Below are 15,726 nucleotides of genomic sequence, written 5' to 3'. Positions count from 1 at the left end.
ACATCTGAGCATGTTTTTCATTCTTTATTTTAATTCTTAACTTTTAATTACTTTTACAAATTTTCTTCATTTTTAATATTATTTCCATTTGTAAATACTAACTACAAACTACAAACTTTAAAATAACTTTTTTTACTTTAATTTCAATTTTTAAACAAATTTACGTTTTTTTTTCCTTCTCTTTTTTGTACTTTCATTAATAACCTAACATATAATTTCTTTATAATATGGAAACTTCACTGGTCCATTAGAGTTAAGTCTAACTGTGTAAAATAAAACTATGTAACTGTACTGTATGTTTCCTAAATAAAAGAAAATAAAATATTATTGTTTGCAGGCCTTCACGGGTAAGGTGTTCCGTCCCGGCCAGCTGTTCTGTGATGTGAACCGTATCCAGACCTTCCTGCGAGTCTCCCGCAAGGAAGCGCAGGGAATCCGCCCTCACGTGTGTAACAATGCGTGGAAGGCATTCGCCATCGACGTCATCGATAGCTTCGGAGTCCACAATGCCAGCAAAACTGTGAGTTATTCCGAGAATACTCGAAACAACTACATGTAGTCAGAGTAAAGTGTGATTGTATTATGTGGTAGATTGCTCTCCAAATCATGTGGTGCGGCGGGGTCCAAACAAATATCTCTGCCAAAACAGAGTTCAATCCAGACCCGTGCATTTCATTGTTTAGGTCGGCTGCAGCGATTAAGATCTGTAAAAATAGCGCAAATATGCCCCCTTGGTTTTCTGTTAAATATGCTAAAACCTATAAAAATAGCCAAAATTTGCAATTTCATATAATACGGTCTCTAATGATCACATTATAATATTGATTAGAATAAAAAAAACATAACGATTGTTTGAAACTGAAGTAAGAAAAGAAAAGCCTCGACAAATAGTTCTGGGTAAGAGTGGGGCCTTTAATTTTAAAACATTATATATATGCTGTCGAAATGCGATCTCTCAGGCTAATGTGTGGTAAAACTATGTACGATAGATGCACAAATGTTGAGATCCGTACATTATGTAAGGCTGAGATAAGCATTATCGATAAAATCAAGAAAGGAGCTCTGCGCTGGTTTGGACATATAGAGCGAATGGACAGCAAAAGAACGGCTAAGAATATTTACAATGCGAATGTTGATGGATGCAGAAATAGAGGAAGACTGAGAAAGACATGGCATGACCAAATCCAACAAATACTTGAAGATGGACATGTTAAAAGTCGGATTAATCGACGCGCGTGGATGAGAAACGAGATCTGTATGCAAAGATAGAGTGATGACATATAATTTTGTGTTATTTTTCTTGCAGATAAATGAAGTAGCATCCCTCGTTGTGGCCGAAACTCTAGGCCAGAGTGTTCGGTCCCAGTTTGTGACGGTTGGAGATGTTATACGAAACATCAGCTCCTTGGTCAATTATGTAAAAGATGAAGTGGTGGACGGGGAACCTGAAGACACGGTCAGAGATTGGGACAGGGTCTTCAATATCAGCAATTTCAAGGAGATCAAGGCAGTTGTGCAGACCAAGCTCAATGCTTCCAACACAATACTGTAAGTCAACAAAAGATTTTTAAATCCAAAGGATATTTATTTATCAATCATCTTTATCATTTATTTACTTTTATTGACTTATTAAATATACGGCCTAAGCTAATTACAAGAGTACAAGAAACTGAACTAAAAGAACCTGAAACTATGTGGCAATGACAAACAAGGGCAATAAAATAATGGTAAACAATAAATACGATGTCTTCCACAAAATAAGGTTACAAAGGCTCCTGAGGCCGCCGAAAATGTTTTACACTGCAATATTAATTGTTCCCAGACTGACACCAGAAGAGTAAGCTGATCACCTTTCCTTCTAGTAACATATGATCATTATACCCCGCATTCTGTGTACCAATGCAGTGCCCTATGCACCACTGCGTGAAGAGAGGGATATGATGATGATGCATCATCATTCCCTTACCGCACTTTGTGGTGCATAGGCTTATGGTACACTAACCATATTGTATATTTATTTGTCTTTAGTAGGTAAGTTGATCAGTCGTACGTTATGAAATATTCTAGTTTAATAACGCCTTTTCAAATAAATATTTCATGTCAACCATGTCGAGAATTGAACCAAAGACCTCTTGCATGGTACGTAAAAGCGCTGACCACTAGACCGTGAGGCGGACGATGCATAGGACACTGCAGTGGTTCACAAAATGTAGCGTATCTCTCGCCTGTTACAATCTCTTTACAGCTCCTTGGCACGAAGTAGACTCGAGAGTGGCTCGATGATTTGGGGGCCACATGAACTGAAGTACTCTCTTATGATAGAGAAAATCCAAAAGAAGTTTCTGAGATATCTCTACATGAGAGTGCGGGCATTATCCTTGGCTCTACTCGACTGAGTTTCTCCAGGGTATGCTCGGCGACAACAGCTTAGAGACTAGAAGGAATGTGTATTTGACTACACATTTTTATCGGTTGTTGCGCGGCATGGTCGATAATTCTGAGATTATGAGGAGCATTGGTTTGTATGTTTCTGATTATTACCTAAGACAGCGTCAGCATAGATTGTTTTATATTCTGATATACAGGACCACCCTGCCTGTTGGAAGGGCTACCGCTACGCTGAACAACATCGCTCTGGATGTTGATCTGTTCCATGTATCCGAAGGGGTTTTCCAGAGCAGGATTCTCCTACTACTTTGACAAAAGTCTTTAATGTATTTTTTTCTTGTTATAATATGTACGCCTTAAATTGTAGTTTGTTATGTACATGTTCTTTTTTATCTATCTTACACTTTGGTGCCATCTTACCTTCATGTTACAAAAGTGATGAAGATACGCTGTGGTTGGTGCACCAATGCAGTGTCTTAGGCATCATTAGGTATGGAAAGGGAATCATAATTAGCGAATGAAAGGGAATTCTCAGTCTACAGTATCTACACATTTCCATTTTATGTATTGAAATCAATTTTATTGTTTCAGAGTAACGGTCCACACGGCTCTAGCCCGTGAAGTGATTTCTGAGAACCGAATCTTGGACACATACATATCTCCCGTAATTGCTCAGCTCAGCGCCGCCCTATCTGCCCTTTCCCAACAGTTGGACTCCATACCTCAACAGCTGATGAAGGATGTCCAACAGTACTTTATCAGCCTTTGTGAACTTGTGTTGGCAACACTAAATGACAAGGATAAGGTACGATACCCCTTTCAAGTATTTTTTCAGTGTAAATCAATCGATAGTTCCTTTTTTATAATAAACTAGCTGAACCCGACAAAGCTTTGATAGCTCGCTAGATTTGAGTAACTCATATATGGAATAAAATTAATGGAATTATGTTCAAGTTAAGTTTTTAAGTTAAGTTTAAATTAAACTTTTCTTTTACTTAATCAGATTAATGTGTTCTGTTCCGATAAACGTAAAAAAGATGGTGTAACTTTTCATTTGTAAGTAGGTACCCAGGTACACAGTTGAATTCCAAAACTTAAAATAATTAGTTTTCAAATATATAATTCTTTTTGCAAATGTCAAACTCTGCTCTTCTCACCAACAGGGGTGCACTTTATTTAAGAATGCTATTTTCAAAAATGTATTGAATGTCAGTCGATATTATGTTAGTATTACCAAATAAGTAAATCAGAAATTATAAGGAATTTAAGGAAATAATCCATAAAAACACTTTTTTTTTTAAATGTCTGAACTTTAGAATATTCCATTTTTTGCTTGTGGTAACACAATGTTACATTAATTTGTTAATCTCCTGTTGTAATTTTTTAAATCTTAACCCCCTGTTGTAATTTGTTAATCTTAATGACTCCGGAGGGGGTGAAATCCAGTCTTTTGTCTACGAACATTTGGACAAACTCAAATATTGCAATGTTACATTATCGGACGTAAAATAATTATCTATCACAGTCTTTTAAGAGCTAAGCAATTTCATTGTATAACTATTATGTATGTACTAGGAAACTTTAACAATCTTTTCAAGACATTTAGAGTGTTGTGTGAAATTGTCATATTATCTCCAAATCCTATTTTTTTCTTAGTTTCTAATTTATGTTTAAACTAACTGTAGCAGTATTTTTATTTTAATACATTAAGTTTCTCTATTGACATAATAAATTATATTTTATTTATTTATATATACGCCCAATGGGCATTTTTAAGGACATATTTATACATAGAAAATTATTATAAAAAAAGTAGAAAGACTCAATGGTATATAGTAGACTTTGTGGGAGTGGAAGCGGGAGGGAGGTGTTTATAATTGAATTTGATTCAGTGATCGTTTGAAAGAAGACAACTTGTTATCAAAGAGATCAATACTGGTATGTTTGTTGGCAAACCTGAGAATACTGGACATAGGGGAATGAAAACCATAGTTAGTTCTATGGTTATCGGTATGAAAGAGTAAGTTTTGTCTGAGGTTTCTAGTTGGGATATTTAATTTTATTGAGCTCAGTAGTTCAGGCGCATCAAAGAGTGAGATATATATATTTACATCAACGTTTCCCATTACGTAAAAGAAAAAAACAATTCTTGTGTACATAATGAGGAGTGATGTCTTACAGTAGTTTGTTTATTTTATTTTTAATTATTAATATTTTTAGGATAACATATGTATATAAATTACAAAAAAAAAATAGAAACGGTGTTTTTAATCAGTGATACATAAAGAAGAATTATAAATGTAATGTTTTACTTCTTTCTAAAATATATAATTTAATAATTTGATGTTTTAATTTAATTTGATAATAATTTAATTTTTACATTTATTTTTTAATTGTTTTACACTTCTACTAAATGTGTTATATAATTTTTCAGTTTAATGTTTGTTTCTAAATCTTGGGTAAAAAGTAATACATGTAAAAGTAATATGTTCATATTATAAGTTTTGTTAAAGGCAATTTTCCATATATTTATTATTTATTTATTTATTATACGGCACAAGTGCCTTTTACAATATAATGAGTTAGTTAGATATACAAAAATGTATGTTAATAAAATACATTTTTTTACTTTTATTTTCACGCAAATCAAAGAATAATGAAAAGATTGACTTGCTCGCATTTCGAATAGATGAATTGGGGATGAATCTCATTTAGATTAAAGGTTTAGCTTTATTTCTTCAAAAATTTCAACAAATGTTTGTAAAAACCCGCATGTTAAAGATTTATGCCAAAGCTTATATAGACATTTCAAAAAATCAAAGTTAATATGGAATGGATGGCAAATGGTGAACGTCGTATGTACAGTGTGTCAACAACTATTAAACCAACCACTGACGGGATCGAAACAAATACTACGTATCTATATTCCCGTAATCTGTCTTCATTGGAGAGATGTAAAACTGAGATGGATCTTATATGCATTTTCAAAATACTTAATGCTTTAAGTGATGTCCCATCTCTGTTGCAATAAATTTCTTTTCATGTTCCCAACCGTGTCACCAGAAGTCAAAATCAACTATTTATAAAATCTTTTAAGAGCAACTTTGGTTTTTATGCCTTAACGTCCAGAATGTGTAGAATCAATTTCTTTTCATGTTCCCAACCGTGTCACCAGAAGTCAAAATCTGCTATTTATAAAATCTTCTAAGAGCAACTTTGGTTTTTATGCCCCAATGTCCAGAATGTGTAGATTAGTCAATTCATCACACGACTTGGAATTTTTTGGGATAGATCTTCCGGCTTTTCGTAGATCTCTTCGCGACTAAACAGTGTGGGATGAAGTTGGATTGGCATGGTTTAGCTCAAAGTTTTAGGCCTTTCGTTTTTTTTAATATATTGTATACAATTATTGTTTTACCCTTGTTTGTCTTTGCTAAATAGTTTTATGTTCTTTCTGTTCAGTTTCTTGCATTTATGTTTCTTCATCTAACTGTTGTAATTGGCTTAGGCCGTATATATAATAAAAAAAAAAAGTCTTTAGCCATTCACCGTAACCTTTTTCCTTTTTGTATCTATTCCTACTTAATGCCATTCGTTGTTTTATTTCAGACTTTAAACTTATTATTATTCGACCATGAAGAGATTTTCTGTGGACTCGTAGAAAACTGTTCCCTGGAGCCGGAAAAATGCGATCCAATTTTGGATAAAAATATCTACGTGGTGTTTCCATCAGATGTGAATAAGCTTAAAATGACTGCTTTACTTTGCAACATATCTATCTCCATTGGAAATAAACTGAAAAATGATGTTAACAGTGACAAACTACTCAAAATGGTGAATATAAATACCTAAAATTAAGTCAAATTATTATTATTATAAATAATTTATTTGTATCTAAATTATGGGTTGCGGATACGACTGATGCAGGCTATTTGTGAACAATATTCAAACATTCCCTGGCGGATGAATAAATTTCTGTGTGTGAAATAGAACCGGACCCTGGAAGAGTGTTTTCGCCTTGATGGCCGCTCTCAGGTAAAAATCCTGAACAAGGCAATTCAGGGGAGACAAGTCCGCTTCATTGTGAAGTGGTTAGGTCACGTTTGCCTACAGGCAGGATGGACATGAAATATTAATTTAATTTTTTTTATATTACAATATATAGTTTAAACAGTTATCATAAAAGTGTGAAATATTTTTGCCGTGATGTAAATGACAGTTGAGAAAAGTGATACCATATAAATAAAATTTCCCAATATTTAGGGAAATAATCGTTGTATGCATTTTATGCTAATTCAAATTTTTATTTTCGTGTTTTTAAGGTTAAGTACCTACATACAATTATTTAAACATGTTTTTTTTAATCAATAAAAAATAACACATTGCAGTATTGCTTGAAAAAATACAAAATATTTTTAATGAAATAATTGGTAAATATGAATAATCCCCAATTATGACAGTTCTTCCAATTTTTCTGCAATATATTTAGCATAGTCTAGAACAATAATTATATTTTTATGTAATTAATTTTTTTCTGTACATTTTTAATTTCCTCACTTGAGTTTTTTCCTCAGTTTTACACTTTTTTTGTTGCTCCCTCGAAAAATGAAAAACAGGGGTTTTACTGTACTTAATTTTTTTTGGACTGGCATCCGAAGCGTAAGACTGCTCACATTACCTTAATTTAACAGATGATTGAACCATGACTCATTTGGTTTACCAATGCTGTGCCCTATTCACCACTGGGTGCTGAAAAGGGAATGATGATTATGATATAGATGTATGTAAGCAACATACATCTTTATGTTGCGGACAAATTGATTAATTTCACTATTTTGTTAATATTTCATTCCACAGATCAAATTGCTGATGACCGACACTAAGAAAGAGAAACAGACGCCCGTGAATTGGAATGAACTGATTAAAATTATGCAGCGACTCTTCACAAAGATGGATTCTCGATTCAACTTTGTTTTCAATCTGAATCTCTTAAAAGACAATGATGTTTGGTTGAACTCGAGGATTTTAGCCGAGAGGTTGTGGCAGTCTGAACTGTTCAACGGAAATCCATCAGGAGCTATCAAACTGGGGTCAGATTTTAATATATAATTTAAGATTCAATCGACCTCGACCTCGGGGTCCTCGAGAATGGTAGACGAACGCAATAACTTTTCTCAAAATCAAAACTAACTCCATTTTCTTCTTTAATTTCCAGTGTGAGTCTTTACTCTCGAGTGATGGATCTATTTGACACCGAATTATTCGGCTTTAACAAGTTGCCTCTGTGGCCATCTATCAAAACTAAATCAGATTCTGTAAGCAGCATGCTCTATTTGTTAAATCAACTAATTGAACTGCTCACTGGTAAGTTTTACCGATAAAAATTCCATCAAAACAAACACATTTTATTTTTATTTGCAGTAATCACAATAAAGCAATATTTCTTTTAGCATTTATCAAACATGATGAGTATTTCGAGATAAGTGAACTGCCAGTTACATCAAAGCATTTGAGAGATCTAGCTTCGAACTTTCCACCATTACTGCGAGATGTGTCTATGTATATTTCTACTGAGCGGGATGTAAGTATTTATCTGAATTACAGTAAAACCTCGTTTTTACGTTCCTCGATTTTACGCTTTCCCGCTTTTACACAACCCTGGTTTTACGTCGAAATTTTTTCATAACTCATTCGATCTGTCAAAAGACAGGCCGCGTGAATGGAGAATAAAATCGACGTAAATAAAAAATGAGTAAATTATTGTCTCAAACTAGATTCAAAGTAGGCGCAGTGTAAGTGACCATTTTGTTTAAGTGTCTAATTTTGACGTTTACTCAATAGTGACATGCAGTCGACGCATGTTTAGGAAGAATAAAGTCTTTACATCAATAAATTATGATGCAAAAAGTTTAAAAAATTGTTAATAGATATATTATTTGATGTTAAAAACTTAATGTGAAAAGGAAATAGTTTAAATAGTTATCATAAAAGTGTGAAACAGTTTTGCCGCGATGTAAATGACAGTTGAAATTTTGTAATGCCATACTAAAAAAAGTGATACCATATAAATAAAATTTCCCAATATTTAGGGAAAAAATCGTTGTATGCATTTTATGTAAATTTAAATTATTATTTTCGTTAAATTTGGAGAAATAAGACTTATACTTTGTTTTTTGATACACTCACTTTATTTTTACCAACTAGTTTCGGTAACCAACTGTTACCTTCTTCAGGGTATTTTTATAACTAAACATACATAACAGTGAACAAATTAGTGGGTGTCGATAAGGGTGAGGGAGGGGGTAATTGTGTTTAAGACAAGGGAAGGGAAGGGGGTAATGCTTAAATTAGTAAAATGATAAAAAATAAAAAATATGATAAAAGATAAAAAAATGGTAAAATGATACACAAAGTTATTGCAGAAAATATTAAAAATATTATTTTCGTGTTTTTAAGGTTAAGTGCCTAGATAAAATGATTTAAACATGTATTTTTTCAAATGAAATAAAACATAACATTGTAGTATTGCTTGAAAAAATACAAAATATGTTTAATGAAATTATTGGTAAATATTAATAATCCCCAATCATGACGGTTCTTACAATTTTTCTGCAGTAAATTTAGTATAGTCTTGTACAATAATTATATTTTAATTAAATTTATTTTTTCCATACATTTTTCATTTCCTCACTTTAGCATTTTCCTCAGTTTTACACTTTTTTTGTTGCTCCCTTGAAAAATGTAAAACAGGGGTTTTACTGTAAATTAAACATAACCAAAAATTTGGAACTCTTTTGTTCTATGCAATAGAGCTTAAGGGCTTTTCTAGAGAATTATTACTCTGAGGACAAAAGACACACCCGTAAACGCACATTATGTACAGCGTAGTTTTCATCACTCAAGATACCCAGAACTTTCGGCATGCAGTACATACAAGTAGTGTAAAAGAGACCGAAAACCGATACGTAATATTACGCCACGCTTTATTACATTTATTTAGCCATGCATTGTTGGAAACCATGTAAAATGAGTCAGGTGTATAATATATTCCATGTATGTTTCAGATGTCCGGTGTCGTGAAAGTATTGTCATCCACTTTATGGCCCTGTGGGCTCGACAGTTTGGGCCCCTCCTTGGGCTTGGGAGAGCACGCTCTACAAGCGCTCTCTGGAGCTGAGAGCTTAATGTGCGTCCCGACCGATATGCAGATGGAATGGGATAACTTCACACATTTCAACAAAATCAAAATGGTGGTAGGTCTACGAGATAAATATTTACATAATATTAAAACCATAGAATTAAGAATAATCCAGAAACCGTATACGCGCATCAAACAGAAGGTGACTAAACTACTCTTAAAGGAGTAGTTTTACATTTTGACCCATTTGTTTCTTTGTAGACATCGCTCAGTACGCAGCTCTCGATTTGAATTCAACTATGCCGTGTTGAGTCGTTTTAATGTTTAGAAATACTACTGGAATCTTAAAGAAACAGGATGGGATCACATTTTATATGTAAATAGCAAATGCAAATGCATTACTTAAAATTTTAATTATTTTTTCATTTGTCAGATTGTCAAAGAAAACAAAATTGACATTTTGTTAGTTTTGCCAGGCTAGTAAAATTTTTTACGCTACTTTGCTCACCTAATGAGAGAACTAATGAAAATTGGACCTCTCCGATTAAACAACACCGTTGTGGATATTTGACCGACATTATCTTTAAAACATCAAATATTATTTAACATGACATAAAAATATCAGTTTTATGTAAAATAAAATTTGTTTAATTTTTTTAGTTCAAAGTTCATTAATTAAATTACTCTTATTAAATGACCCTTTACTTATCTACTCGTTAGTATCAATCAATGTTTCCGCCTGCACAATAAAATTTTAGAGACATTAACAAATGGCTTCTTTTTTGTATTCTTCGCGATATGGTAACATTACGCGGTGACTTCACGCATGCGCGCGGCGAAAGTGGGGCAAAGTAGGGGGTTTTTTGGAAACAGTCCGATGTATTCAAATATGATTCTACGCTCCTTCTGAACTATTCTTAATTCTATGATTAAAACTTTATCTCAAAAATTGTAATTAAATTGCAGTATATTTGATTGCCATTTTCAACTGAAAAAAGTCACAAAAATGCATTATGCGAATGTGTGAATATATGTGTCCTTCAATAGACATACCAAAAAGTATAATAAAATGTAAATGTTATATAAAAATAGTAAAATGACTTTCTTGGATACTATTCATTCTGATTTTGGTACATCAGCTATAGATATTGGCAGACCACATGGTGGTATTGCTTTCTTAGTAATGTTTTGAATGTTCTAAATACTGGGTTATTCTAAATTTTGACTCAATTTTATAAGCCTGTATTTCACACTTCAAACATATGATACATTTAAAGTAAAATGCGTTTTTTTCCAGAACACAAATATTACTTCGAATATTCCATACACACATCACGTATTCTTAAAGTCTGGGTTCAATTTTATAAAGTTCATTGATAACTTGAAGAACCTCGCCTTTGCTATTGAAGATGAGTACCAGCCCAATGGAGATAAGGAAACACCAGCAGACAGGGAATTCAGTATTGTCGCTGCTTGGGAAGATTCTATCAAAGTCATCGAAGAAAATAATCACAATTATACTGTCGTTAAGTGAGTATATGTTTAATATTATTGTACAGATTTTCTGAACAGTAGCTCAATCACAAATAACTATCGACGTGCCTTAAAACACGCTAAGCATTTGAGCGATCATAATGAACAATAATGAACATGCTTAAGTTATCGCAGTCATAAGTCAACGCGTGTGTAATCTCTAAGTCAACACTCGTGTCGGTTTGTTTTTTTGTTTTCCTTGTAAATAAAGACAGTTCATTGGCGAAAAATCGGCATTTACCATAAAAAATAATACAATGTATTGCATTTGCAAAATAGTAAGGAGTATCTAATACAAAAAAGTGAAAATTAAATTACAATTACTATGGCGACTGCTTTTTTTGACATTTGGCTCGCCAACCGCCCGCTAAATGCAATAAATGATAAATAATAAATAAAAATAGCAGTTTTGGAATATTTTCCATATTTACACCGGTGAAATACAAATATGTGATTGCGCAGCAGGATTATACGTCTCGAAACGTAAATATTTTGACATTTAATATTAGGTGTCTTTTTTTTTTTTTAAAAGAAATATTAGCGTTCTAATAATTTACCTTAATATTTCAATTTTGGTGGCCATTTTCAACGAGTTGTAAATAACTCACTATTAGATAATGGAAATCAAGTTGGGCTAGAGTGGAGTTTGAACCTCGGACCTCCGGCCCGTGAGTCCGCAACACTAGCCATGGGACCACAACCCGTGTTCACGGATGTTGCATTGTGATCGCGAATATGATAAACCACCATGGTGAGAAATTGTTATCACGTCAATTATTAGCACGTCGATAGTTATTTGTGATTGAGCTACAAGAAGAGTTCTGAACAGTGTTCAGAAACATAATAATTTTTTTAGCATTTATAAATAATGTTATATCGGTCACTAGTGGCAGATTGTATAAAACATGCCATCAGAAAATGTGCTTTTTAATGTTATGAATACAATATTAATTGAATGAATTTTTTTAGACGGTTCCTAAGGAACATGGACGCACTAATGGCTGCCGGCAATGAGACAACCGACGCTTTCTCTCCTTCCTCTCTGTGGGAGGCGGGGCTACAGTGCGCCAAGGCGGGAAACGTTACCACAGGGGAGTGCGCTCGGCTCTACTGGGCGGCCGTGAAGTATTCCGTGAGGTATATAGCGGAGGGAGGCCAGCAGGTTGTGAGCGATCTTACAGAGTATTTTACTGAAATATCAGGTACTTATCGTCTTCTGATTTTAAACAAAGTAATTCATGTAATATTTACAGTAAAATCCCCTAAATTAAGCTTTACAAGGGACTAAAAAAAAAAATGTAAATGGAGGGTAGTGAAAAAAATTAATTCAGCAAATATTTTTTTATTAAAAAAATTTGCTGCAATTTTTGCATCTTTTTTTTTTATTGGAACTTTTTGCATATCATATTCACAAATAATAAATGCCTGTCAAACACAAAAACAAACATCTTTAAAATTACAACTAAAATACAAAATTGTCTGCAATTAATGTTTGTAAAACTCAATAAACTATTCATAAAATGACAACCAAAAAACCCAAAAATGGCGGGAATCATTTTGTCTATTGATTTTACTTATGAACAAGTTGCTATAATGATAGAGACTAACTTCAGACTCTTGAGTTGTCAAAAACATGAAAATGGCGGCAATAATCGTCGGCAAAACACAATAAATGGCTTTAAAATTGCGATAAAAAATTACAAATTTCTCCTACAAATTCTATATCCGATGTAAATTTTGGGGACGATTTTTACGGAGAATAAATGAAAACTGAAAATAAGATGTTATGTTTACCATAATAATAATAATTACTTGCTGAATATGGCTTCTGCAGATAATATGGGCCTATTTTTCTTTATTTATCAGCAGTTTAGCAGCTATCTGATTTTTATTCATTAACTTCTACCTTGTATTTACAGTCATCATTAAATGCAGACTACTATTGTCAAATAAATAAACATTGTAGTATTGTATAAATTAAAATGAAGTAATTTAAATTATTGTAAAAATTAGTTAGTATACACGTGTAATATTAACTAACTTAAGGAAACAAATGAAAAATTTAAAAATATTACTGTAGCTGTGGATTTATTCTCGGAAGATTAAAGTTAAACCAGGAGGTTATGGTACTGCAGGGACCCAATATGACTGTCGTTCCGGGACCTAGGCAAGCGAGGCAGGAGCAGGAAAGAGAACGAGAGCCCTTTTCATTGACTTACATAGCATCTGTGGGTAGCTCCACATATAAATCAAAATATGCATCTAACGCAGTGGCGTGCGTTCCATATAGGCACATAAGCAGTGCCTACGTTACTAGAGTTTCAATAAAACAATAACAAAAAATAACATAAAATACGCAAGTAACTAATTGTGAAATTTGAAAAAAGTGCCAGATAAAATTCAATTATTTACTTTGTCGTACCCATCGGCGCGCAGCCATCGGCCAGGGTCGGCTAAGGCACAAGCTACAAATGCTTATTTTGTTCATACTGCAGCTGCTGTTACATGAACAAAACGTGTATGTGTGGGTTTTTTTCAGTTGTAATTACGTGTGTATGGGTAACTTTGAAGGCAGTGCTTTTCATGAACAAACGAATACCTTACTGACATCTAGTGTTTTTTTCAATTATTATTTTATAAAAGATGGTCAAAGATCAAATGTTAAATAAATAACCTCAAACGCCTCATATTAATTACTTTCGTATAATCGAGAATATGGTCCACGTTTATTTTGTTAATAAAACATTTAATGGAATTCTGTGAAACTTGTGATAGTGACGGAAATATGCGTTTTCTCGGTTATCCTTTGACGAGATGAACAATTCCTTGGAGCCTCAAAGCCCATATGCGGTTCGAGCAGCCCTTATTTATATTCAAAATAATTGAAATAATAACTGTAATTTTGGAATTATTTGTTTTAGAGCCTGATGCAAATGCACTACAGCTTATTGGATTCACAAAGAAAACTGGACTCCAAATTCTATTTAGTAAATTGCCACACTTCATAGATGTCCTTTTCAATTCATTTCTCGATCAAGCTTTCATGAAACAGGTGTGTACTTGTTTTTACTACATTTTTCATAATATGTTTACTGATAGAATAATTCATTTGTCTAATTAAGAAAAGATTTAGATGCTTAACACATTTGGGGTTATGCTGGCTAAAGCCGTCAAAATCGTGTCTCTTATTTAGGAAACTTTCATTTATGACGGCTATAGCCTATGTAAAACTGAAGTAATAATGTGGTATGAGATATTGTGTCTATTGTAGAATGTTAGTCAAATAAGATTTACTTCAAACCATCAACTACGGTCCTATTTAATATGTATCCATATTAGTGGATTCTATGAGAAAAAAGTGAGAAAATATAATAAATACAATTTTCCATCAAAAATTTTAATTTTAAATTTAAATTTAATTAACAAATTATAACAAGAGCAAAATAAGAGAGTGGCTACTCGATCAAGAGTTTATATGTGAATGGTAGCTTAGGTGTAAATATTTTTATTTATCATATATTTTCTTGTATTTAAAAAACAAATTTACATATTATTATTTGTATAAACATGTTTATTCTGATCTTTCCGGCTGTTAATTTTTATCTGTTATTCATTGTTTTTATAAATGTAAATGATATTATTAAGTCAGTATAAATATAATCTTCACCAACAAGCTACAAAAAGTGGCTTGGTGGGATTTTAGTTTTAGTAAAAAATATAACAAGTGAAATTTTTTTTAAAATGTAAAAATTTATAATTATGCTATTAAATAAAAAAATAAAATAATGTTTTTGAAGCACAGAAGTTTGTTTAGAAGTTTTTTTATCTCACGTTATTTTTAAACTCACAAATACTGGCCGATTTATTTAAAGTTTGCAAAACTTACACAAACGCGTTGTGTGGTATCTGTTAATAAGCGTATGGTATGACATCACACGCCATACACATTAAGAAAATAATATCTGTCTCTCTTGCGCTCAGACGCGCTTATGAGCGTAACATAGACTACTATTGCTTTGTTAGTTGCTAATGATATGGTAATAAAATATACACAAGATGCTTCTGCTTTCGTCTGAATTTTGCTGCGATTCTTAATACTAAAAATATAATAATATATATTCAATGTTAAGCTATGGATCAAAAATACTGGTTCATAAATATATTTTTTCATTTAATCTAATCATGTAAAGGTCAAATATCTAGTGCTGGCGTGTTTGCAAAACTTACACAAACACATTTTTAATGCGCAGAATATTGATTTAAAAAGCTTTCATAATAAATTTAAGTCAAATGTGCAATGTTTTTTTTTAAAATCGCTTTTGGATTAGAGCAAAAAAAAGCAATCAGTTAAAAAATTTAGTGTCAAAAAAAAGTCAAATCAGCAAAAGTCAAATGTGACAATACTAAAAACTATCACTGAATTTCTTTCACATTATTTTGTCAAAAATCTTTTTATTTCCAGATCGCCCAAGCCTCGGGTCGCCAATTTTGGGATTGTGAGAGACTAGTGGACAGCTTGAAGATTCCGAGTTCAGGGTTCGTTTCCCAAAAGGAAATCCAATTAATCCGTCCGTACATCTGTCCTTCTATCGTCCACTGGGTGTCGGTTCCCACTGATGAAAATGTACTGTTCGACCTACTAGCCAAAACAGTAAGAAGTTCTTCCT

At 32.7% G+C, this 15,726-nt stretch overlaps 1 protein-coding gene across 1 annotated transcript in view; it reads left to right on the top strand.

Moving 5' to 3' along the window:
• LOC148274128 (uncharacterized) overlaps window positions 1-15,726 on the top strand; it is a 91,791-nt gene that overhangs the window by 26,936 nt on the left and 49,129 nt on the right. Inside the window, exons 10-21 of the mRNA XM_088237586.1 lie at window positions 338-520; window positions 1,307-1,548; window positions 2,980-3,193; window positions 5,998-6,222; window positions 7,246-7,478; window positions 7,604-7,752; window positions 7,839-7,969; window positions 9,453-9,641; window positions 10,824-11,056; window positions 12,029-12,261; window positions 13,981-14,111; window positions 15,522-15,710. Of these exons, the coding sequence (XP_088093712.1) occupies window positions 338-520; window positions 1,307-1,548; window positions 2,980-3,193; window positions 5,998-6,222; window positions 7,246-7,478; window positions 7,604-7,752; window positions 7,839-7,969; window positions 9,453-9,641; window positions 10,824-11,056; window positions 12,029-12,261; window positions 13,981-14,111; window positions 15,522-15,710 (2,352 nt within the window). The remainder of the gene's footprint in view (window positions 1-337; window positions 521-1,306; window positions 1,549-2,979; window positions 3,194-5,997; window positions 6,223-7,245; window positions 7,479-7,603; window positions 7,753-7,838; window positions 7,970-9,452; window positions 9,642-10,823; window positions 11,057-12,028; window positions 12,262-13,980; window positions 14,112-15,521; window positions 15,711-15,726) is intronic.

The sequence above is a fragment of the Micrasema longulum genome, unplaced genomic scaffold (genome assembly GCF_059751315.1).
Source record: "Micrasema longulum isolate JH-2025_06_02 unplaced genomic scaffold, ASM5975131v1 h1tg001747l, whole genome shotgun sequence".
Classification (NCBI taxonomy): Eukaryota; Metazoa; Arthropoda; class Insecta; order Trichoptera; family Brachycentridae; genus Micrasema; species Micrasema longulum.
The sequence above is the reverse complement of the archived record's forward strand: the minus strand, read 5'-3'. Positions and strand labels throughout refer to the sequence as shown.